The sequence below is a fragment of the Phymastichus coffea genome, unplaced genomic scaffold, assembly GCF_024137745.1.
Source record: "Phymastichus coffea isolate CEN01 unplaced genomic scaffold, Cenicafe_Pcof_1.1 PCOF00023, whole genome shotgun sequence".
Taxonomy (NCBI): Eukaryota; Metazoa; Arthropoda; class Insecta; order Hymenoptera; family Eulophidae; genus Phymastichus; species Phymastichus coffea.
In genome coordinates, this window is record NW_026706834.1 from 2,353,298 (window position 1) to 2,378,250 (window position 24,953).

Here is a 24,953-nt window from a genome sequence, read left to right on the forward strand (position 1 = left end):
AACTGCATTTATTATTTTCATTAAAACCAGGACAAGACATTCGTAGATACAATTTTCAACGAGTAAATGAAGTTGCTGCAATATTTTCAACAACTGCTGATGGAGAAATTCCTGAATCGTACATTACTATAAGGAATAAAAGTACAAAAAAATTAGAAACAGTAAGTTCTTTAGATCCTAATGTAGAAGCATGGATTTATCCTCTATTCTACCCATACGGTCCGCACTGTTGGCATCGTAACATGTTTCGCGTAAATAATAATCGTAAAATTACACGTTTAGATTACACTAGACATAGATTAGCTATTAGAGAAGATGAAGTCAATCCCATTATAAGAGGACGCAGGTTATTTCAACAATGGGTTGTGGATAGTTACGTAAAAATTGAAAGAGATAGAATTGAATATTGCAAGAGTCATCAAAAAGAAATACGAGCTGATACGTATAAAGGTTTACATGATCACATGAGGATTTGTGCAAATGATGTAACTGGTCAAGTAGGCAAGACTGTAATTCTTCCTTCATCGTTTACTGGCTCTCCACGGCACATGCAACAATGTTATCAAGATGCTATAGCTATTGTAAATGAAACAGGAAAACCGGATATTTTCCTAACAATGACATGCAACCCAAATTGGCCAGAAATAACAGAAAATTTGTTGCCAGGTCAACAGACCGCTGACAGGCCTGATATAGTAGCAAGAGTTTTTGATTTGAAAAAAGATCGTCTGCTAGATATTGTAATTAAGAAAAGTTTCTTTGGAAAAGTAGCATCTTACATATATGTCATTGAATTCCAGAAAAGGAGATTGCCGCATATGCATTTATTAATCACATTAGAAGAAGGATACAAAATTACTACGCCTGATATAGTTAATAAATTTATATCAGCTGAAGTACCAATCAATTACAGCGACCCACGTTTATACGATATAGTTATGAGAAATATGATTCATGGACCATGTGGCGATTGGTGCAAGAAAGAGGGAAAATGTTCAAAAAAATTTCCAAAGGAGTTTCAGCCGCATACAATTATGGATGAAAATGGTTATCCACATTATCAGAGAAGAAATACCGGTACTTATGAATGTCGTAATGGACATACAGTAGATAATAGATGGGTAGTTCCATATTGTGCTACATTATTACTAATGTTTGATTGTCATATTAATGTGGAAATTGTTTCAAGTATTTCATCGGTTAAATATTTATACAAATATGTTTATAAAGGACACGATGCTGCTACAGTTGTGATTGGGCAAACAGAAAATGGTAGCACCATTGAACACGATGAATGTCGTAATTTCATTGAAACGCGTTACGTTGGACCAGTCGAGGCATGTTATCGAATTTTTTCTAAAAAAATGCAGGATAATAGTCACGTAGTTACAAGATTACCAGTACATTTACCTAATGAAAAAGCAGTAATAATTACGCAAAACGAAGATGAAATATTATTATTAGCCACTTTAAACAATTCAAGTAGTATGTTACTTGATTATTTTAATTTGAATGTAACCAATGAATCCGCAAGACAATATTACTATGCTGAAATTCCTAAACATTTTACCTACAAAAAAACCAAAGTTGATGGTAAAATGGTTTCATCATGGCAAGCTCGAAAAAAACATGTCAATTGCATAGGTCGCATGTATTCAGTAAGTCCAACTCAAATTGAATTATTTCATTTGAGATTATTATTACTTCATATAAAAGAAGCTACAAGTTTCGATGACTTAAAAAAAATAGATAATGTATTACATCCATCTTTCACAGCAGCATGTTTAGCATTAGGAATTATTGAAGATGATGATGAGTGGAATAAAGCTATGAGGGAAGCTGTATCGTGGATGATGCCTAGACGACTAAGGCATTTATTCGTTGTTATATTGATTCACTGTCAACCGATTTTTCCAGAAAAATTATGGGGAGCCTTCAAAGATTCAATGTCTGATGATTTTTCGCGTAACAACGAATTGAATATTAGTTATCAAATGGCTTACTCAGAAATAAATAATATGTTAATCAAGGAAGGAAAAAGCTTAGCTGACTTTCCAACAATGGATCAAAACATCATTACTAACGTAGTCGATAATATTGATACTATTGATATACATAATCTATTACGAATTGGCAATGAACAGTATGAAAAACTAAATGCTGAACAAAAAGTAATAGTAGATAAAATTATTGAAGCAGCACGTTCAAATAATTATACTGGCTCAACTAGCTTCTACATCGATGGACCTGGAGGATCTGGAAAAACGTTTGTTTACACTACGATTTATAATCTTCTTATGTCAGAAAATATCAAATGTTCAACAATGGCATACACTGGCATTGCTGCGACATTGCTGCCTAATGGAAAAACAGTACATAAAACATTTGGTTTACCAATTTCAATGTTTCATGATTCTTCTTCGAATATTAAAATACAATCGAATGAAGGTATCCTTTTAAGTAATAGTAAAGTATTCATTTGGGATGAAGCACCAATGGCCCCGAGATATGCATTAGAAATAGTGAACAGAACTTTACAATATATCATGAAGAATGATTTACCATTCGGTGGAAAAATAATGGTTTTAGGTGGTGATTTTAGACAATTACTTCCTATTAAAGTACATGGAACGCGTAACGAAATATTAAATTTGTCTATTAAAAATTCTCAATTATGGTCACTTTTTTCGAAATTTCAATTAACGACTAACATGAGAGTTTTACCAAATGAACTTGAATTTGCTAAATATTTATTGCATGTCGGTAATGGAACATTAAATGATCAAGATAATAATTTACAACTTCCACAACAATGCATACTACTTGCCAATCAATGCATTGTTCAAAACATATTCGGCGAATTGATAAGAGACAAAAAATTTGATGAAATTAGTCATTGCGCTATTCTATCTGCCAGAAATGTTGATGTAGATGATATGAATAATAAAATTACTGATCTCTTAGATAAAAATACTGAACACATATACACCGGCATAGACAGCATCGACAATTGTGACAACGGAAACATGGGAGAAGTTCTTTTACCTGAACATCTTAATTCATTAAACCCACCTAACTTTCCACCTCATAAATTACGTTTAAGAAAATTTTGCATTGTTATGTTAATCAGAAATATTAGTCTCAGTGAAGGATTGTGTAATGGAACACGATTACAAATAATGGATTTTTCAAATCATTTATTAAAATGTAAAATATTAACTGGAGATAAACGAAACAACATAGTTTTTATTAATCACATTACGTTGTATTGTGAAAATATATATCCCTTCACTTTTAAAAGGCGACAATTTCCAGTCCGATTAGCTTTTGCTATGACGATAAATAAATCACAAGGACAAACTTTAGACAAAATTGGTATAGATCTTCGAAGAGACGTTTTTAATCATGGTCAACTTTATGTAGCACTATCTCGAATAAGATCGTGGAATTCATTAAAAATATATTTAGGAAATCAAAGACAAACTTCAGTTGTTAAAAATTATGTTTACACAGAGTTATATGATATTAATTAATTATTTTGGTACATTAAAACATTATAATTTGCAATACTGTATAAGCGATAAATAATTTATATTGATTTTTATTGAATTATTCATTTACATTTAAATTATTAACATTGACATTAACTGCGCGCGCGAAGCGCGCTGTGATGTCCTAGTATCGATTAAGAGCAATGAAAGCAGTAAATTACTTTATAAATTAATAGTCGTCTTTAAGCTTCTTCAGAAATTATACAGTGTATATAGTGTACGCAAAGCTGTGATCTATGGAAAGAGTAGCTTATACTTCAAAATGGGAAGGTAACTGCAGAGTTTAACTAAATAGAGTATATACTGAATTTCAATGTTCTCATTTCTAGGCTAGCTATCGAATTGTTCGAATATATTTCCGAGGACAATTGTTCAAAATGGAGATAGATAATTGCTAATAATTACACTGTCTACTTACTACAAATAAATATCTCTAAGGGAGTTGGAAGAGTATAAAGTGGGAGAGTAGGTGGGTGAAGAATCGTAGGAAAAGACTACTTGGCGAGCTGAGTGAGGGTGGGGCACTGAACTCTGTCTTTCAATATAAGCTTGATGCAGCCCTAGCAAACATCCTCCCCTTCATACGTATATATCTCAAGCTAAAGAGAGAGAGAGAGAGAGAGAGAGAGAGAGAAAGAGAGAGAGAGAGAAAGAGAGAGAGAGACGCTGAGCCGACATTCAGCTTAGCCAGCACACCTCAAGCTAGACACGCTACCCTCTCTTCGAGGGCTCACACGTAGCAACCATAGCTTAGCAAGCTAAAGACGCTACCCCCTCTTCGAGGGCTCACGCCTAGCTAGCATATAGCTTATCAAGCGCCCTGCCAACTTCTACAGCATCCTTTCTTTACAATCTCTATAGGAGGAATCTACGTTGACATTCTATATAATAAAATTAATTTTTTTATTATTTACTAATAGGGGGGAGAGCTCTGGGTGGTCGCGACTATGTCAAGAAATGACTTCGAGGCGTCGTCGGGAGGCAACACCCATTCCGTAACCATCCACGATGCGTGCGCAGCATACGCGCGCGCATGCGCAAACCCCTATGTATGCTTCAAGCCACCTGGATCCTCACGAACTGGCTTGAAACTTTATGTGGTCTCTGGTTTTGGAATATCGCTAATTTTTGGCACCGCCTGCAGCGCTGATGTCCAACCAGCGAGGAAGCAGCGGTGGTGGTACTCAGATGCCGAAGAGGATACTCGCCGAATTGGAGCTACTGTCAATCAGATAAATCGTTCGTTCTCCTTCCGGCAGCCGCCGAGTAAACTTAGTTCTCGCACGCGCACTGATCAATAGAATCACAAATCTCCACGTGACACGTTTTGTATTCTCGCTTTTCTATATCGGTTAATTGTGTCTTTTCTTGCCAAAATTTTAATTGCAAATAAACTGTAATTTTTGTATAAAGATGCTATCAATTTTATTCGGTTCTAGAATCCACACTTTCACTCCACGTTCCGCAAAATTGTTAAAGATCTTTAAGATCTTAGTCACGCGTGAACATATTAGGACTTTCAAGGAAGGTACACCAAGTGTAAGTAACCGATTTCGATGTAACTTTGATATGTGGTAGAGGACTGAAAAATAGTTGACACGTATTTTTTTATCTGCTAATACGTGATTTATAGGGGTGAAAACTGCCCCTAAAGTTCACCCCATAAAATAGTTTTTTGATATATCTCTTCTTCTAAATAAGATATTCTCTTGGAACCAACTGGATATTCATGTTACTCAATAACAGTGTCACGTAGCTCCAGAGGGTTACAACCCTTACTTTTTATAAGGATGGAAATGACTTTTTTTCTACATTTTTGTCTGCCAATACTGTGAATTTAATTTAATCCTCTTCTAACTTTTTTTATTTAGAAGGGCATTAAGAATCAAAGTTGAAGTATTTTCTATTATTTTCTAATTTAAGGTTAAACTACCCATAAATTAATTTTTTTATTTTCATTGAAACTAAGCGCTTTGAGTTAACTGTATAAATGAAATTGATGTAACTAAGATTGAATCTGTTCAATATACTATGCACGACTAACAAAAAGCCAGAAGTATTCATTCGTGAGGGGAAGAAACCATTTAAGGGGTGGAAACTACTCATATTGTTCACCCCCAAGAACCGATCTTTCAGTATATCTCCTTTTCTATAAATCATTTTTTCTTGAAACCAACTAAAAATTATTTGTTACCATGTCACAAAGTTATAAGTTATACCACGAATCCAGGGAGTTGCATCTCTTATTTTTTACAAGGGTGAAAGTATTTTTTTTTAATTTTATTCTTGCAAACTAAATAAAACTTCTTTTATTCGGAAGGACATTGAAACCTACAGGTAATGTATTTCGAATTTTCTTTTTAAATTATATATAAGTGGGGTAAGCCCTTCTTCAGTCAAATATATAGTTTCTTTTTAACAAATAGCTATGATAACCGCTTTGAATGAAATTTCAATCTAAAGAAGGCCTAAAATAATGAGAAATATATATCGTTATATGTCAATAGCACATTCAAAGCGGTAAAAACTACTATCAAATTTCACTTCTAAAATCAGATTTTCATAAGATTACTCCATTTCTATAGAATATTTTATAAACCTTTAAATACACAATACTTATACGATGATGCTTTTCTAAAAAATTTCTTCCATCAAAACGAAGCTTTATCGAATTGAAACAATACATAAAAATTTAATTATTCGTATCATTAAACATATTCAATAATAATAAAATTATGTTTTTGATCACTTAAATAGTTATTAATTTCTGTAAATTAAATATTAAAAAACAAAGATCTCATTTTGTAGCCAACAATATTCTACATTTTTTAAATATTGTAATTGTAAAAAGCAATAAAGTTAATAATAATTACGTTTACAATTATTTACGTGAACAATTACGAGGGTGGTCCGATAAGTACTTAGCATCACCGTCCGATGGCGCCACTCTCGCAAAAGAAATATTCTATCACGTAATACAACCTTCTCGATGGTTACTGTTAATATTTTAGCCGGATCGGAGTTGTAGTTTATTTTTGAGAGCGTGTGAAAGTAGGTGTGTCCGTTGATTTTTGAAAAATGGAAAAAGAGCAGTATCGGTCGGTGATTCGATGCTTGTTTTTGGAAGGGAAATCGCGCAGCGAAATCAAAAAGCGCTTGGATGCTGTGTACGGTGACTCTTCTCCTTCGATGACGACCGTAAAAAATTGGTTTAACGAGTTTCAACGTGGTCGCACGTCCATTTTTGAAGAGCCACGTCCAGGTTCTCCGAAAACGGCTACCACGGAGCATAACGTGACAAAAATTCACGATCTCGTATTGGCAGATCGACGATTGAAGGTGCGCGAGATAGCTAAGATCGTAGGCATCTCAAAAGACCGCGTGGGTCATGTTCTGCATGAAATTTTGGGCATGAGAAAGCTGTCGGCGCGATGAGTGCCGCGTTTGCTCACTCCGGACAACAAGCGCAACCGTGAGACAACTTCAGAGCAATGTCTGACGCTGTTTAAGCGCAATCCGAAGGAGTTTCTGCGTCGATTCGTCACAGTCGACGAAACATGGATCCACTGGTATACACCAGAGACCAAGGAACAGTCGAAACAATGGACTTAACCCGGCGAAACTGCTCCGAAGAAGGCGAAGACTGCCCCATCGCCCGGAAAGGTGATGGCCACCGTTTTCTGAGATTCACAAGGTGTGATCTACATCGACTACCTGGAGATGGGCAAAACGGTCACAGGGCTATACTATGCCGAATTATTCGGTCGATTCGACGTCAAATTGCAGAAAAAACGGCCCCATTTGGCGAAGAAAAAAGTGGTCTTCCACCATGACAACGCACCGGCTCACACCTCCGTCGACGCCATGGCCAAATTGGTCGAATTAGGCTACCAACTGCTGCCCCATCCACCGTATTCTCCAGATTTAGCCCCGTGCAACTTCTTTTTGTTTCCAAACTTGAAAAAATCACTCGCCGGGCAGAAATTTGAGTCGAATGAGGAGGTAATCGCTGCCACGGAAGCCTACTTTTCAGACTTCGAGGAAACGTATGTTTCAGACGGGTTAAAGAAGTTGGAGCATCGCTGGGCTATATGTATCGTACTAAAAGGAGACTATGTTGAAAAATAAAACGCCACTTTTCCAAAATTTTCGTTTTTCTTTTGTAGGCTAAGTACTTATCGGACCACCCTCGTAATTACTCCAACATTATTATCTATAAGTTGCATTACATTAATATTTTTATTAACATAAGTTTCATATTCGGAAGAAACGAGTTTTCTGGTGTGAGTCACTGGAATGTTTTTAACTTGTTTATCTGCTAAAAATGAGCAGGTTTCATAATCACGTACTTACGACGTATATTTTTATTCGGTGCCAGTTAATCGAATGTTTTGTTGTAAGTCGGTGCTATTCTGCGAAAGAAATTTTGGCGAAATGTTCGAAAAAAATATATACATATTTATATTATTTCAAGTCTCAAACAAAATTTCAAGAGTAGTAACACATGTAAATTTTAGGTCATATATTTCAGCCATGTGAAAAATATTATATTGATGCGAGAATGCTACATATGAATTTTGAATTGGAATATATGTAGAAATAAATGAACGAAATCAGGCATTCTACATGTTCGTTTTGAAAATAACTTTCGTATCATCTTTGATTTTCAACAATCTTTTTCTCAAAACAATTTTGTTTTTTCTCTGTTTATGTGAATAATTCTTTTTTCTTAATTTATATATAATGTAAGTTTATTTTTGATATTGTCTCTTCAAGTTATTTTCTAGCTAATTTCTTTATGGAGTATATGCGTAAATATAATATTCTTCATCGACTAATTATGAGCCTAGATAAGATAAGTTGAAGATTTTTCTTGTAATTATAAATATTTTTACCAGCTTGTCATGTTTATTTTAGCATTTAAAATGAAAATCAATCTTCTAAACTTGATAAATATGCTACTCGCTTATTTTCAACAACTACCTATTGAAGAAAGTAATTATAATATTAAGGAAGTGGAAATTAAAGATCTTTTTCAGTAAATGTTATTAGATTTGATGGACTCAAGTAATAACGTCAATTCGATTGAAGAAACTTCTTTAGATTTCGAAGAAGAACTTAAGGAACCCAATGCTATTATTGTCGAGGATATTGATCTACATACACTTTCTCTTGATTTTGAGAAGAGAAGAGCGTCTTCTGCAAGCGGGAGACAAAATATTTAGGATTGCTGATTAACCGAGAAGGAATCAGACCCAACCCTGAAAAGGTGCGCTCTATCGTGGAGTACTCCCAACCAGGAAACGTACGACAGCTGCGTACTTTCCTGGGGGTTGCTTATTGGTATCGCCGCTTCTTGAGTGATTTCGCCACACACGCTCAACAATTAACGAAATTAACGGGGAAAAGTGCGACTAGACCAGTGGGACTAGACCAAGAAAAAGCTTTCGCCAAACATAAGGCGCTCATGAGATCCGCACCATGCCTCGGATTACCAGAACCCGATGGACTATAGGTGTTGGAGACAGACGCTAGTGCTACGAGAATCGGTGCCGTCCTGATTTAGAGAGTACAGGACGAAGAACGGATCATCGAGTACGCTAGTAGAGTCCTTAAGCCGGCGGAGCAGAATTACTCTGCCACGGAGCGCGAATACTTGGCGGTCGTATGAGCTATACAGAAGTTCCGCCCATATATAGAAGCGTACCGATTCAAGGTTGTGATGGATCACAACAATCTAAAATGGCTGTATAATTTGAAAAACTCTATGGGATGTCTAGCCTGATGGACCTTCGGCTTCAAGGCCATACTTTCGAGATGGAATATCGAAAAGGGTCTGACAATGTATTGCCCGATGCGTTATCACGCGCGTTTGAGCCCGCGAAGGCGGAGGTCAGTGCGATAGATCAGCCTAAAGAAAGGGACGACGCCTGGTACCGGAAACAGTTCCGACGCGTCGAAGCCAATCCGGAGAAATACCGAGATTGGAAGGTAGTGAGTAGGGTGATGTTCCACCAAAAGCCCAACAGTGATTACCAAGACGAATACGGTACGATGATACCTGGAAGCTTGTCGTGCCACTAGAAGACCGAGAAGCTGTTCTGTTCGAGAACCATGACATTGAGACCGCCAGATATTTGAGGCGAGAGAAAACCTTCGCCCGTGTCGCCCAATCCTACTATTGGACTGGCATGTACGCGGATCGGAAGATACGTCCGAAAATGTCAGATCTGCCAGCAGTGTAAGGTTGAACAGCCACTGCCGCGCGTACTCATGAAGGATCGGATGTTGTCCATACCTTGGCAAGTTGTGGCGGGCGTTGCTGGACCGTTCCCGAGGAGCCCTCGAGGGCACGAATACGTATTAATGTTCAACGACTTATTCACACGATGGGTCGAATGTATACCTATACGTAGTGCCAATGGTGAGACAATCGTAAAAGAACTCCGGGAACGAGTGATCCTGCGCTTCGGCACGCCTAGGATCTTTCTGTCCGATAATGGCACTGAATTCCGGAACCAGCTCGTAGATGGATACCTGAGGGAACAGGGGATAAACCGGACCTTTACGCCAACCTATACCCCACAGGCTAAACCTACCGAAAGTGTTACTAGAACTCTGAAGACGATGATTAACTCGTAACTGCACAGAAATCATAAAGAGTGGGACCGAGTCCTGCCTGAACTCGCGTTTGCACTGAACACCGCTATCCACAGCTTCACGGGAACTAACCCCGTTTCGAGGGTCGTTTGAAAAGTCCGTGCAAAAATAAAAACTGCTTGATTTTTTTTAATAAATCTTTTTTATTTTTCAACATAGTCTCCTTTTAGGCTTATACACTTCATCCAACGCTGCTCTAGTTTGTTAATCCCTTCCAAATAATAGGATTTGTCCAAGTCTGTAAAATAGGCATTCGTTTCTGCAATCACCTCCTTGTTTGAATAAAATCTTTTCGCCGCCAGACATTTTTCATATTAGGGAACAAATAGTAGTCCGACGGAGCCAAGTCTGGAGAATAGGGGGGATGTAAAACGAGTTGGAACCCTATCTCCATCAGTTTTGCGGCCATAACTGCTGAGGCGTGAGCTGGCGCATTGTCGTGGTGGAAGAAGACTTTTTTGTGGGCCAATCGTGGGCGTTTCTCTAGCAACTCAGTTTTCAAACGATCCAATAATGATGAATAATATTCACCTGTAATGGTTTTACCCTTTTCCAGATAGTCGATGAAGATTTTTCTTTGCGAATCCCACAAGACAGTTGCCATAACCTTCCCGGCCGAAAGAATTGTCTTCGCCTTTTTCGGAGCAGATTCCCCCTTGGTAACCCATTGTTTAGACTATTCTTTGGTCTCAGGAGTGTAGTGATGTATCCATGTTTCATCTATAGTGATGAAACGACGCTTAAAGTCTTGCGGATTTTGTTGGAACAGCTGCAAACCATTCTTGCAACATTTCACACAATCTCGTTTTTGATCAATCGTGAGCAATCGCGGCACCTATCTAGCGGATAGTTTTTTCATGTCCAAATGTCGGTGCAAAATATTATGTACCCATTCGCTCGAGATGCCTACAATACCAGCAATCTCACGCACCTTCCCTCTTCTGTCAGCCATCACCATATCATAGATTCTATCAATGATTCTAATTGAAGGTGCACAATCACCATAATGTTTATCAAGCTTCTGTTTAATCTCCTGAGGCGTTTTGCCTTTGAAAAAGTAATGTTTAATCAATACACGAAATTTTTTTTCGTCCATTTTTTTACAACCACTCGATTTCTTTGATTGAAACGAATGTAAAACGCAAAGTAATTGGCCGATATGGCTGAAACTTGGTGTGTGCTCTTCCAGGATATGCCAATAACTGAAAATAACCTTGATACGCACTAGTAGCGCCATCTCTCTGACTTTGCACGAACTTTTCAAACGACCCTCGTATGCTAAATTACGGGAGTCAACCGGAAGTCCCGAATACCCTCCGTAGGTAAAGGGACGAGCGTGCGATCCGGGAGGAAGACTTGTTCCGAATAGAGCAATGGAACGAACAGATGAAGAATAACTGGTTCGTTATTCAGGAAGCCCGAGAGATCACCTCTAACGAATCCCTTAGATAGGCGAAATATTATAATGTCAAGCATAGGGCTTCGGAATTTAAGTAAGAGGACTGTGTATTGAAAAGAAACCGCATACGTGAGGCCCTTACGTGATCATTAAGGTACTCGGAGTCAATTCGTACCGCCTTGCCAACCAACAGGAAGTGGTAAAATAATTGGTCCACGCCAAAGATCGCAAACCCTTTTACGGACATGAGGGCACCTTCTCAGAAGACGAAACCCGAAGGCGAGATGATGACGATACCCCTACCACCGAGGGAGCTGAGGCGACGAGCCACCCGCCTTTAACGAGCGATGCGATACCGCACGAAAGCGAACGCGCCGTTACCACGAATAATACTCCCCAGAGCGAGAACGCGACGAGTTAAAGCCACCCCCATTGCACCCCTTCCAGTCACCTCGATAAGACCCCGATAATAGCCCCGTCGAATAGTACGGTAAAGCGCTCGCGGGGACGACCTCGCAAGAACGCGCTGACTATTCGGGCCCCGTCGTGCTAACAAAGTCCACGTATCTCCTCTCCCGTCGTTGTGAAAAGGAAGAGAGGGAGACCCCCGAAAACACCGACCATTGATGAATGATGCCCTGCGAACGAAGGACCTGGGAGACTGACGCAAAGGACTCCACCTTCAACCCAACCCCAGCAACGTAAGTCCTGGGCAGCCGAACAGGCGCCCACCTTCGATATCAAAGGAAAAAAATTACCGGTATTGACATATAAAAATGTTACAGGATGAAGATCACGCAGGAGCAGATAGACCAAACGGCGGCCGCCCATATAGGATTAGATTTGGGCCCCACCGCCAACGGAGTAGTGCACGCCGCCCTCCAGCTCATCGAGAAAACGAGAAAAACGGAGGAACGGGCACGAGCACGAGCTCGCGGGAGCTTGTCGTCCGTGCTGATTGAGGAGGTGGGGAAAGATTAACCCCAGACTCCGTCATCTGCTCTGGGCATCGTGTATGAAGAGACCCCGTCGCTGCCAGGACCACCAGCTGGAGATATTCCGGCAGCAGCGCCGAAGGTATCAACAAGTCCTCAAACTGACAGTGCTTCCATTGATAACGACTGGCGTCCAGATTTCCTCCACCAACCAACAGCGCCGGGTAGTCACCGGTCATGGAAGGAAATAGTCAAGGGCTTGAGGGTGGTTGGACAAGGCGTGAACTCTGTCCGAAATGGGAAGAAACACGCGCGAAGAGAAAAGAACCAGTGGGAGAGCGCTTTTGACACCGGTAAGAACGTGAAGGAGTCCATGAGCACTAATGCGAGAGTTGAACAGTTACCTGAAAATCGTGGATAGCGTGTCTGAACCCAGGAGTGTCTTTAGTATCGGTAACGGCGTGTGTGCGTGTGAACGTCGCAAGAAACGTGACTATTAGACTGTCGGTAGTTTTTGTTATTGCTGTTATCGTGTCAGGCCAGCGAACACGCCATCGTAGGCCGGCGGCGGATTCAACGAGCTGATCCGACGAAAGCAGCAAGGCGAATAAAGAGGCCTCGCCTTCAAGTTGGAAAAGTGGCAATCTGAGCCACTCGCTAAAAGACGACGTAGAACTGCTCCCCTTGACAGCGCGACTAATCACATGAGGTAAGCTGGCCAGCTTCGCTGTATGGTTTTCGATAAGCGACCGAGCGTAACATCTTAGCTCTCCCCTCACATCTGCGAATACGAGAAAATTGGTAGCGAGCGAGCATGCAAACGAGTAAACGAATGATTGTAAACGAAATGACCATATGTAAGATTGTCGCGCACATCGTATAAACTGTGACGGTAAATGTCTTGTTTGCGCTACCGTCTCAATCACGCGGCTACCTGTGAGGGCAGCACCTACCAGTTGGGGAAAATAGAAAAAGGGAACTCGGTATGAGACGGGACGTAACGTGCGCGAATATAAAAGAACCAGTCGAGGACTAGCAATCCGAGCATCCAGCTGCGATAACATCATTATGAGTTTTTCCGAGTTTTCCGAGAGTGCAGAAGTGAGCCAGCTGAGTTACCGAGATATATACTTTTGTTGCCACTGTTACGAGTGTGTGTGAGTGGTCGAGGAGTTTCGCTATCGTAGGCGATACCGAGGGCGCGAATTCCCTCCCTCAAAAGACTAAGATACCGGAAGCGGCATACGAAATTGTTTTCCCCCTCTGATAGTGCGACCGATACTAAGGTAAGCTGGCTAGCTTAATATCGCGATTTTTCACGTATAGCTGCGCTTAACTAATTGCTATTCCTTCGTACTCTGTAAGAATCGGTAGCGTACATGTAAGCTAACTTTGCGAACAAAGAGCTGTGGACGATCCGGCGATGCATGTTATTGTCGCGCGCGCTGCGTAAACATAAACACGCGGGCCAAGTATTTTGTAGAGTATAGAAAAATAAACTAACTCACGTATGATTCAAAGGATGATTTTACTGTTGTCATTTCTACCTAGTAGTAAGTTGGTCCCCTCTTGCTCTCCGGTTAATAAATTCGAATATTTTCATATTACCGCGCGTATTCCGGTACGATTGCGTGTCGAACGAATTAACGGAATAAAAACGGAGTAATCACCCCATTACAAAACGTAAATGCGCGGGCCAAATGCGTTGTAGATTACATGATAATAAACTAGTGTGTGCATGATTGAAACGTTAATCTACTGTTGTCTTTGCTATTAGTAAGTTGGTTGACTGATACCTGTCCTTCCTCACTTATCGGTTAGTCAACAAAAATTGATTATTTCGATCTCGCCGCGCATTCCGGTATGACTGCGCATCGGGTGAGATAAAGAAATGAAACGGAATTCACACCCCGTTACAATGCATTAAATAAAAAAAACTCTAAAGATTGTTTCTTTTTTGGTAAAGAATACAAAAATAAAGTGAATACTAAGATCTGGAACAAATTTTTTATATTTAATGGTAATCAAAAGTCTCAAACAAATTTTCAATAATAAATTCTTAGTTAAGTTTACCAATAAATAAATAAATAAATAGAAATAAATAATTTCTAGACATTTTTATAAAGTAATACATACTTTGTAACAGGCTGCCGTTTAGTCTACAATCTCTTAAACGTACCTTTATAATTACTAAACGACGCCTTGTTATCTCTGTGCTCAAAGCACAGCAACCTACCTTGTCTCGGAGTGCGCCTGCGCAGAGTCTCTTCACTATTCCGAGCTGGGTTCCCCCAACTCACCGCTTGGCGGCGCTGTCGCCCCTTACTAGTAGCGCTCGTGCGGCCGCCGCTGGAACCTAAGTTGTCGATTCCCGTCTACCGGTATTCGCGTGATTCGTGCTACGCTACCGGCGGATTCGAATCAACTGTAAACAAATATAGACGCGACCTCCGGACAAAGGAAAGACACAATAACGACTGCTAGATTTAATAAAGATTAATATTCACTTTATTTAACCGTTTCAATTACACGGGGGTTTTGCCGAGAGACTTGCGCACGCTTGCGCGAATGACAACACACGCTAAATGAGAGAGAGAGAAAAAACCGCGATTACCGCGAACAAACCGCTCGCACGCAACAATTACTTTCCTCGCGCACGCTGCGCGGGATCGCACGCTATTAACAACGGTAAAAAGGGAAAGGTGCACCTACCGCGAGAACGATGAGGATACGGTGGCCAACCGTATCCGAACAACCAACTGTTGAAGCGCTGCTTCTCTGCTCGCCGCACCGCCGCGATTACTATTGCTGCTGTTGTCGTTGCTGCTGTCGCTGCGACTGCTGTTGTTGCTGTTGTTGCTGCTGCTATAGCTACTGCTGCTGCTGTTGCTGCTGCTAGCACACCCACGCACACAAGTCACGCCGTTTGCTTGAGCACCACCAAACAAAAACGCGTTAAAGGCACGGAGAAAAAGGTTAGCGACAATGCAGGCCGACTGAGTGACACAGTCATACTGCCGGTTGAACGCTCCCCTCCCGGTCATTGCCCCTACGCGCCCTCTCTCTCTCGCGAACCGATCACGGCTTCTCTCGATCAGCCGCTCAATAACCTCGCGCGAGTCAAACGATTTTCGCTAATCGTTGCAACTTATTATTTATTATCATATTATTATTATGTAAATATAATTGAACTTTCTTTGTAATAAACAAAATTTTACAAAAATAATATAATACTTTCAAAGTAACGAAAATATAACTTTTTATAACATGGGATATTAATATAATATTTTTATAAACATAATAATATTCATGTAAAAAACTTTTAAAGTTAATAAATATAAATATTCACACTTTTTTTTTCATCAAGAAAATGCCATTCATTCGAAAAAGCATTCTAAGGGGTAAAAGCCACCCTCAAAAATCACTTGTTAAAGCAGTTTTCGATTAAGTGGTTTTGTAGTTTTATGTTGTATTTTGAAAGAAATTTTTTATTTCTTCCTTTACAATCGTAAAATCTTTTCGGATGATTTAATTTGGAACGAACCACAGCGCAAGAGTTATGCTACATAAGACTTTCGATTGAAATCTTTCTAAGATTTCAATGTTCGAATTCGAAGCGGCTCCCCACAGTTGGATACCATATATCTAGACTAGTTTGAGTACAGCTTTGTAAAGTAGAAGTTTATTTTCAGTTGTTAGCTCAGATTTTCATCCAATGAGCCAGTAATCTTTCTTCATTTCAGTCTCAGTTGTTTTCGTTTTAGGAATATGTGTTCTTTCCATGTCAATCTTCTATCTAAGTGTATGCCTAAGAATTTGACATGGTCTGTTCACTCGTTCGATCGTGGAATAATGACTCCTGAAACCGAACTGATGGTCCGGGATAAGTTTTCTATCTATTATAATTGTGTTTATTCGAACTAGTATTATTTTTTCGTAAATTTTTGAAAGTATTGGCAGTAGACTAATTGGTCTGTATGAAGTCATGAATTCAGTTTCTATACCGGATTTAGGTATTAAAATAATTTCTGCTACTTTCCATTCAGAAGTAAAATAGCAAATAAGAACGCATGCATTAAATATTATAGTTATGTATCTAATTGCTATTTTTAAATTCTTTTTAATCATTTTTCCTTTAATATTATCACAATCGAGGGATTTCTTATAATTTATATTATTATTTATTTGGAGTACTTTTTTTGAGTTAATTAGTTTGGTTGGAATGATTTCCTGAGCATTATGATCTTCCGGTAAGGCTTCTTTTTGTTCAGAAATTATCCTTTTTTGTGATTTGAATACTTCGCTTTAATGATTTGCGAAATTGCCATTTTTTCCTCATCTGATATGGTCTATGTTTCATAGTTTTTTCGAATGGGCGCTGTGAATGAAGTTGGTCTGTTTAACCGTTTAATCGCTTTCCACAGTGTGTAATCCGTTGCTTCGGTTGGAATAAGTGCTCTGAGATTTTTCCGTATTTTTGCATTTTTCTCTGCATACAATACTTTCTTCAGTTCTTTAATTAATCTAGTTAGTTTCGTTTTATTCTGGCTCGATCTAGTAATTTGATACCTTTTTCTTAGTAGTCTTTTTTCTTTGAATTTTTATTCGACTGTAGAGAAAATGATTTGTTGAGATTTTCTCTTCGTTATAGTAGTAGAGCATTGGTTAATGGTTCCAGTTAGGAGTGAGTTGAGTGTTTGAATACTATTTTCTATATTAGTAGTAAATTTGAGAGGTACATTACATTTAGTACGGTTCTCTATAAATCGTGTATGTTTTTTTCAGTCTGTTAGTGTACGGTTGTTTACAGTTTCGTGTACTGTTGAGTGCAAAGTGACTAATATTGAGGAATGATCTCATGAAAGGTCTAAGCATGAAAAAGCTTCAATGTGTGTTTCATTTATAACTTCAACTATTGCGAAATCAATCAAATCTAATTTCTTGTGTGTGTCTTTTGGGCAGTACATTGATTCTTCAATAGATGCAATTATTTTTAAGAAGAGTTTCATAAAGAACTTTACCTCAGTATGTTGGCGTGGATGATCTTGAACCCCATCATGAATGTTTCACATTAAAGTCTCCTCTTATTAGAAAACAATTTTCCAGTGTTTTGAAAAAGTTTGTCTAGTTGTTTTCGTAATTGCTTTATTTGAAGGACAGTAGACAGCTATTATTGTTATTGGACCATTATTGGCATTTATGATTATACTAGTTTTTTCACTAGTGTGTGAGTGGATGTAATATTTTATTTTAATTTCGATTATAATCGCAATACTTCCATATGCCTTGTCAAATGGGTGTAATGTCTTATATACCTCGTAGTTTGGAATATTTAAATAGTTCTTACTAGTGAAATGGGTTTCTGCTATTAGCATTATGTCAATATTTTCATGTATTCAAAATACTTTAAATTCCTGGTGTTTCCTCATGAGTCCATTTGCATTCCAGATAACAATTTTTAATAAGTTCATAATGCTATTTTATTTATTAACGTTGTTAATAAATTTAGCATGGTGTCCATCCTATTCGTTAATTGCTCCATCATTTTTTCTAGTTTGTTTATGTGCTCTTCTTCTGAGTGTTTACTCGATTCCGCCTGATCATTAGTTTGGTTTGATTCTTGCGTCACATTGTATTTCTTTTGGTTTGCGGCTGCTTGATTATATAAAGTATTTGATCTGACTCTGTTTACATTGTTATTTAAATAAAAATTTCGTTGAGCTTGTGTATTATTTTGATTTAATGTTTTTTTTCTTAATCTAGGAAAGTGTTTTTGTTGCAGCTGTATACATAACGGACATTCTTTAAAGGTTGCTGTGTGATTTCCTTTACAGTTTACATACGTTACTTATTTTACTTTTTCTTTTATTGAACAATTGCTAGTTGCACGATATTTTGCACATTTTACACAAACTGCGCTTTTAAAATAATAATTTATAGTGTGCCCAAATTCTTGGCAGTTATAAGATTGTGGTATGTCTCTTTTGATATGTGATGGTTAAAATTTTTCAAGTTTCGTAGTCTATTAGTTTTGTCAATTTCTTGGCTCTTATAATCGTGTTCTATTTTGTCAGTTAAAAGAGGTAACGGTGTTTTTGTAATCCTGTGGCGTATGTTGCGAATGTTAATTACTTTATGTCCATATGCTTCGATGGCATATATTAATACCTCCGTATCAACTGTAGGCTGGATGCTTCTCAAGATCACCTTAAGCCCTATTTTTCTTTGCACTAATACGTGTAAACTGAGTATTTTTCTCTTTTAGTGCGCTGACTATAGGCAAATACTTTTCTGAAATTGTACGTTGAATTTTAACCTTGTTTTGCGCTAGTACTTTAAGGGTATAGCTATGTTTAGTTATATTATTTAGTAAGTTTTCTAGTCGACAAATGTTTTCCATGTTGTACACGTATATTGTTGGTGATTTGTCTTCTTTGAAAATGATTGTTACTTCGTTACCGTCAGCATCTTTTTTATTTTGTTAAACTTCCAACTTGTTAGTGTTTTGGTTCAGCCAATAGTCGAATAGATGTGCTTGTCGTTGTTTTTCCTTTTGATTTGAATTATCTGGGCTACTTCGCTGCCTTTTGCTATTAATCGTTAACCACTTCTCAGTGTTGTTTTGCGTGTGGTAGATATTACTTCTCCTGTCTGGGTGGGTATTTTGGCCGTGACTATTTCTTTAACTGATTATGCATAACTTATTATATTGTTTTGAATTTTAGTTTTAACTGGCTATCAGTTAGTTATCCGAGTAGAATGTGTAACAGGTACGTCTGCTGTCCTCATGAATCAAACGTTGACTGAATAATAATAATAATAATTTTTTGTTTTAGATAAGGGGGAATCCAGTTATGGACCTGACTACACCCGCTATGATCAGCGCCATCAGTTCGGAGATCATGCGGTAGAAACATACCATGTGGAGGGTCCTTCTCTGCTGCACCGCGGTGATCCTCTTTCGATTGATATGTAACCGCAGTGCATAAGTCTAAATTTATACTCCGTAGAGCAGTATGAACTCGGCAACGCGTACGAGCAGACGTCTTTTGCAGGGTCATGGGCTCCCGATGTTGGCCTTTATCCTGCTCAAGTTCACCGTCACGCACGCCGCCTTGTTCAAAGCCTTTCTTATCTGGCACTCGAAGGTGAGCCTGTTGTTAAGTATTACTTCCTGGTAACTAATTGCAGTGCTCGTCTAGACTGTCGCATCTCTCATAGACATCGGTCGCACAAGAGGGATATGTCTCTTGGTGAGAAACACGATCTCTGTTTTCGGCGTTGCCAGTTGAAGTCCATGATCCTCCATCCAGAACATAATGCATCGTATGACCTGGTTGAGTCGCATCTGAGCCGCTTTCTCATCTCTTGCTGTGATAATAAATGCGACATTATCCTCGTATTTAAACTCCCTCGGAATGCAACCGCAGGATCCTATCATAGTAGATATTCCATATGTCGGAACAGAGGACGGAGCCCTTAGTTGCACCACCGCTCTCTTCTTTTCACCTTCGACGATCCCGCGTCTGGTATACCAGGAAACGGTTTCATAGGCAATCCCCGGCTATACACCGTATGTAATCATGGACACCAAAATCCCACTCCAGTGCGTCAAAAGCGTCGGTCCATCTTATCGAGTGTAAAACATTTTTCACGTCGAGTAATGGCAATAGGCAGACGGGGCGAGAATAGTGGTTTCCCTGCTTCGTTGCTCTGGCAGCTCCCATGACCACCTGGATGGCGTTGAACGTCAATCTCCCACTTCGGAAGCCATACTCTCTGGGGTGCAGGTCTTGCCCTTACCGACAAGCACAAGTCGCGCGGCTTTTTAGTGGGAAGAAAATGTTTCCGCTTTTAGGCACGCATTGTACATACCTAACAAGAGCTCGGATCTGCTCTCAATTACGGCTTTTAGAGTCCATCTGTCTTTGGTGCCTTTTTGTTCTTCATCGAGCTCGCGGCCTTCCGAAATTCTTCCTTCATGAAGGCCGGAGCATCCAGGTATACCGGACTCGGAGTGGGTTCGGATCTCCTAGGATGCGCAGGAAAAAGGGCATCGATGATAACATCCATCGTCCTCGCATTAGTAGGCCCGCTTCGTGATAAGGCATCCAATTATCGGAAGACGATTTTATACCTCAATCCCCATGAATCCCAATTAAAATACTTCTCCGATTCGCTCCAGCATCGGCGCTGACTAGACTTGAAGGCCTGACGAAGTTCCCTCTTGACCTATTTGTAATCGGCCATTCTTAGGGCTGCTTCTGCACCAACTTAGCTCCTTTGAGCGCGTCTTCGGAGCTCCAGACAATTACGTCGGAAGCTCCGCAATCTGGTTCGTCCACCAATACAGGACGTTTATTTACTCTCGGCTGTTTCCTCCCCAATACCTCGCTGGCTCGACATATGACGCACATGGTAACATCAGTCACAGCCTCGTTGATAAGTACTGGTCATAAACAGTCCTGGTTTTATGCATATTAGACTTGTAGTACAAAATGCAACCCTGTGTCTCTGTGGACCGTATTTATAACAGGAGCTTTAGACAGATCCCTTTCAGTCCCGGCCCAAATGACCGAAACCAAGGCACTTTGCGGGGAATGATCCTACAGATTACCCACCTTTATTTTTGTTGTTTCCAACAGCTTCGTGGCAGCAACCGCTCTCAGCTCGACAATGGTCAGAAGTTGCTGGACATTGTTGCCTTGGTTACCGATATCCTCAATGGTTCTTTGTAATCTTGCAGGACATGCTGCAGGGCGTCTCCTATCTTGGCGTTAGTGGTGCAGTAGTAGAGGACTTTAATTTTCAAGATCGCCCTTAGAATCTGTTTCCTAATGCCAGTGCCTTTGCCGACAGCCTTTTAAAGTCTTCTGTGATGCCCTGCCGGCTTTCGGCCGTTGCATTGCGAAGCTCTACGAGGACCTCTCCGGTCCTCATGCAGCGCATGCCGCAGACTTCAACGCCATAGTCCTCGGGCTTGACACTCTTATGTATGGTTCTTCTAATATAGGCGTAGGTCTTGTCTCCTTAATGTTTGAGGGCAATCGCTTCTGGCCAAGCCTTCTTCTTGCGCAGGATGCCCGTAGTGTTCTTCGTTGTTTTTAGTAAAGGCTCTTCAAGGACTCCTGTTCCTTTTTTGTCCTTGTTTTCCTTTTTTTCGGAGGACACCTTGAACCATGCTCCATCCTCCTGTTTCTTCTCTTGTTTCCTGTTCTTTAGAGAAGGAGTTTATATTGGCATTCTCGAAGCCTTCTTCTTTTCATCCTGTGGAGCTAGTGTTAGTGAGAGATGCTTTCATTGCGTTTGCAACGAGCTCTATCCTTTTTCGTGAAGAACCACAATAAGCTCTGATTGCCTCTAGCTTGTCCAGATAATCCTCTAGCTTAGGCAGGCTATTCTCGAACTCCGCGCTATGTTTTTTTGGTGCCCGAATACGGCTGTCATGGTTTTTATGAGTGCCCTCATATCATCGTTGACTCGTTGGAGGTTCGTAATTTCTTCTTTAGTAGGGGCATTCATGACCGTTTTCGATCCTCCTGTTAAAGTGGGTGTTAGCTGCTCCCTCAGGTCGTTAGTCTCAGCTGCTAACACATTCTTTCTTTTACTTACCTTAATACTTACTACTTCCGTATGTAATTTACGTTGCTCCATATCTGAAAATAAATATTCATCTCCACGTGCGTGCAGCCCACTGAACTCTCACCGACAGGAACTACCCTCGGAAGCAACTAGGTGTGACCCTCCAACACATGTCTAAACGGGCGGCACCAGGGACGGCACATCACGCAGAGATATACTCGTAGTACAGCCTGTCGTACTAGTTCACCTTCACCCCTTGTGCTTTGCACATCCACAACGGTACTAGGCTCTTTGGAAGGTTTCCGGCAGACGTTACACAACAAACTACACTTGTCAAGGCCGAAGCCAAGCCGACTGGCTGCTTCTGACTAGAAAAGCAGCCATCTGTATTGCCATCAGCGGAAGTCAAAGATGGTTTAAGTCACGTCGGCCCGCAATCTCGGATCTCCTCCGATAGATAGTTTGTAAAAAGGACTGGTTGTGCTCATGGACCCGGCAAGCCTGTTCTGTGGGTGGATCACTATTATTGGTCTTATTATAATATTAATCACTATTATAATTCAATTTTCAAATAAACTCATATATTCAAGCTCAGTGGAAAACGTGAATAAAATTAAGTCATAGAAAGTGCCAACATTAGAAATTCACGTTGACGTATCTGCCCCGTTCGAGGTTTCGGTTGTTAGTCTTAGCTACCAAGGAGCATCAAAAATCATACCACCAAGATATTCGTAGTAACTTTCTGGACTCACACATATTTTACTTGAATATCTTTCGTTTGCTCGAGATTCACAATTTTGTAACCTATCCCGTTTTGGCCGAAAACGCCACTCGCAATATATCAACCTTTGGCATCTCGTAACTCATTATATAGATGTCAAAAAAATTGAGAAGGTCATATTTATAAAACTTGAGATATGCCCTTTCTGATGGTTAATTCAAAATTGATCAAAATTATTAATATTTATGAAAAAATGGCGTTTGAACAAAAAAAAAAGCATGAATTTTCTACTTTTTTTTTTAAATCTAGTTTTCAAAGTTTTTCATGTTGGGAATTGACCGGAAATCTTTTTAACTGATGGAATAAATGCTTGAACTTTAAGAATCTATAATTCAAAATTTGATTTTTTACTTTAGAATTTTCAAAATGGCGCCCGAACCGTAAAATTTTTTCAAATAATTCATGATTTTTGTTTTCAAAAACTATGAATTTATGGAAAAAGTGCCAAGAAAAGAAAAATACTCATATGAACTTTTTCGACTACTTTTGAGAATATTGTTTGTTTTTTTAAATGGCAACTTTTTACAAAATAAAAAAATTATTCAAAATACATCCAAAAAATTGTCATGTATTCTTTGGCTAATTCTAAAAATACTTTATACTTGTCCATTTTCTTCTCAATTTTATTGTTTACAGCAACAAAATTATCAAGTTTTAAAGTAGTATCATGAAAATGCATCTATCGAATTTTTTTATTGAAAAACAATGCGTTTAAAACAGCGACAACGGTGCTCCGTCTAGTGGGCGAAGAGAACATTGCGTAAAACCTCGCAGTGCACGGAGTTCCGGTACTGGGTGGGTTCGTTGCAGGTGGAATCTATTTTTGAAGGGTAGAAACCACCTCTATCAACTCCCAAGCAGGTTAACCCACACCTAACTTGGAGTAGAGCGAGTTTAATCAACTCAACTACTTAATTGTTACATGTTAAATGATTACGTTCAAGCAATTACATATAAGAAGAGGTGAAAGGCGAGGGGATTTGCGTAAATTTACCACTCCGATTGTGAAAGGCAAAGGGACTCACATAAATCCAGCACCTTGATTGTGAGACGCAAGGGTACTCACGCTAATCAAGCACCCCAAAGGGAACAAAAACTTTTTACGTCCTCGTCGTTGATCCCAGATAATGCTAAACATAGGTAAAAAGAAAAATTAGATGGGTTAGCCTGCTTGGGAGTTGGTAGGAATGGCTTATAAAGGATTGTGGGGATGAGATATATCAGGGTTAAGGTCGGTTAGGTTATCTGTGATTGAGAGAGATCTTAATTTTCGTATGGAAAGCAGTTGATTAAACATTCTCTACTAAGAGTTATATAGATTGATAGGGGTGGTTTCTACTCCTAAAAAGTGGGATCCGCCATAATAAAAAAAACACGGGTTCTACCGATATACTAAGTTTAGTTGAAATCGGTGAGTGACACTTGGGTAGAGTTACTTTTCAGTCAAACAGGTTTAATAATTACATTATCAGCTTTAACGCACGATATGTTCAGGTTAGGATGTGGAGATTGAGTAGGTATAAAAATCAGTCAAATTTAAAATAGAAAAGGAAAGAAAATAACTATCAAATCGTAACTATTGTAACTATAATGTGTGAATTCAATGTATTTGTCAATTTTTTTACTTTATAAATATCTGTATTCATCAACATTAATAATGTATTAAAAATAATAGGTGCAAATAGTTGGATTAACTGAGAAAGTTGTCGAAAATTGCGATGAAGTATTAAAACTCATCCAACATGGAAACAATGTACGAACAAGTGGACAAACTAGTGCCAATACAAATTCATCAAGGTCACACGCAGTTTTCCAAATAATTGTACGTGCACCAGGAACTCATAAAATTCATGGAAAATTTTCACTGATAGATTTAGCTGGCAACGAAAGAGGTGCAGATACTTCTTCAGCTAATAGACAAACCCGTACGTATATATATATATATATATATATATACATATACATACATATTTTTTAATCATTATTTTTAATGGATAAGACAAATTTACTTTTTATTTTACTCACTACTTTATTCATTTAAGTTA

The 24,953-nt window shown here is 39.1% G+C and overlaps 1 protein-coding gene across 3 annotated transcripts in view; it reads left to right on the forward strand.

Annotated features, from left to right (window-relative positions):
* Window positions 1–24,953, forward strand: part of LOC131675475 (kinesin-like protein Klp10A) — a 929,209-nt gene that overhangs the window by 506,366 nt on the left and 397,890 nt on the right. For all 3 annotated transcript variants that reach the window (XM_058954469.1, XM_058954468.1, XM_058954470.1), the window contains exon 7: window positions 24,584–24,833. In XM_058954469.1, coding sequence (XP_058810452.1) covers window positions 24,584–24,833 — 250 coding nt within the window. The remainder of the gene's footprint in view (window positions 1–24,583; window positions 24,834–24,953) is intronic.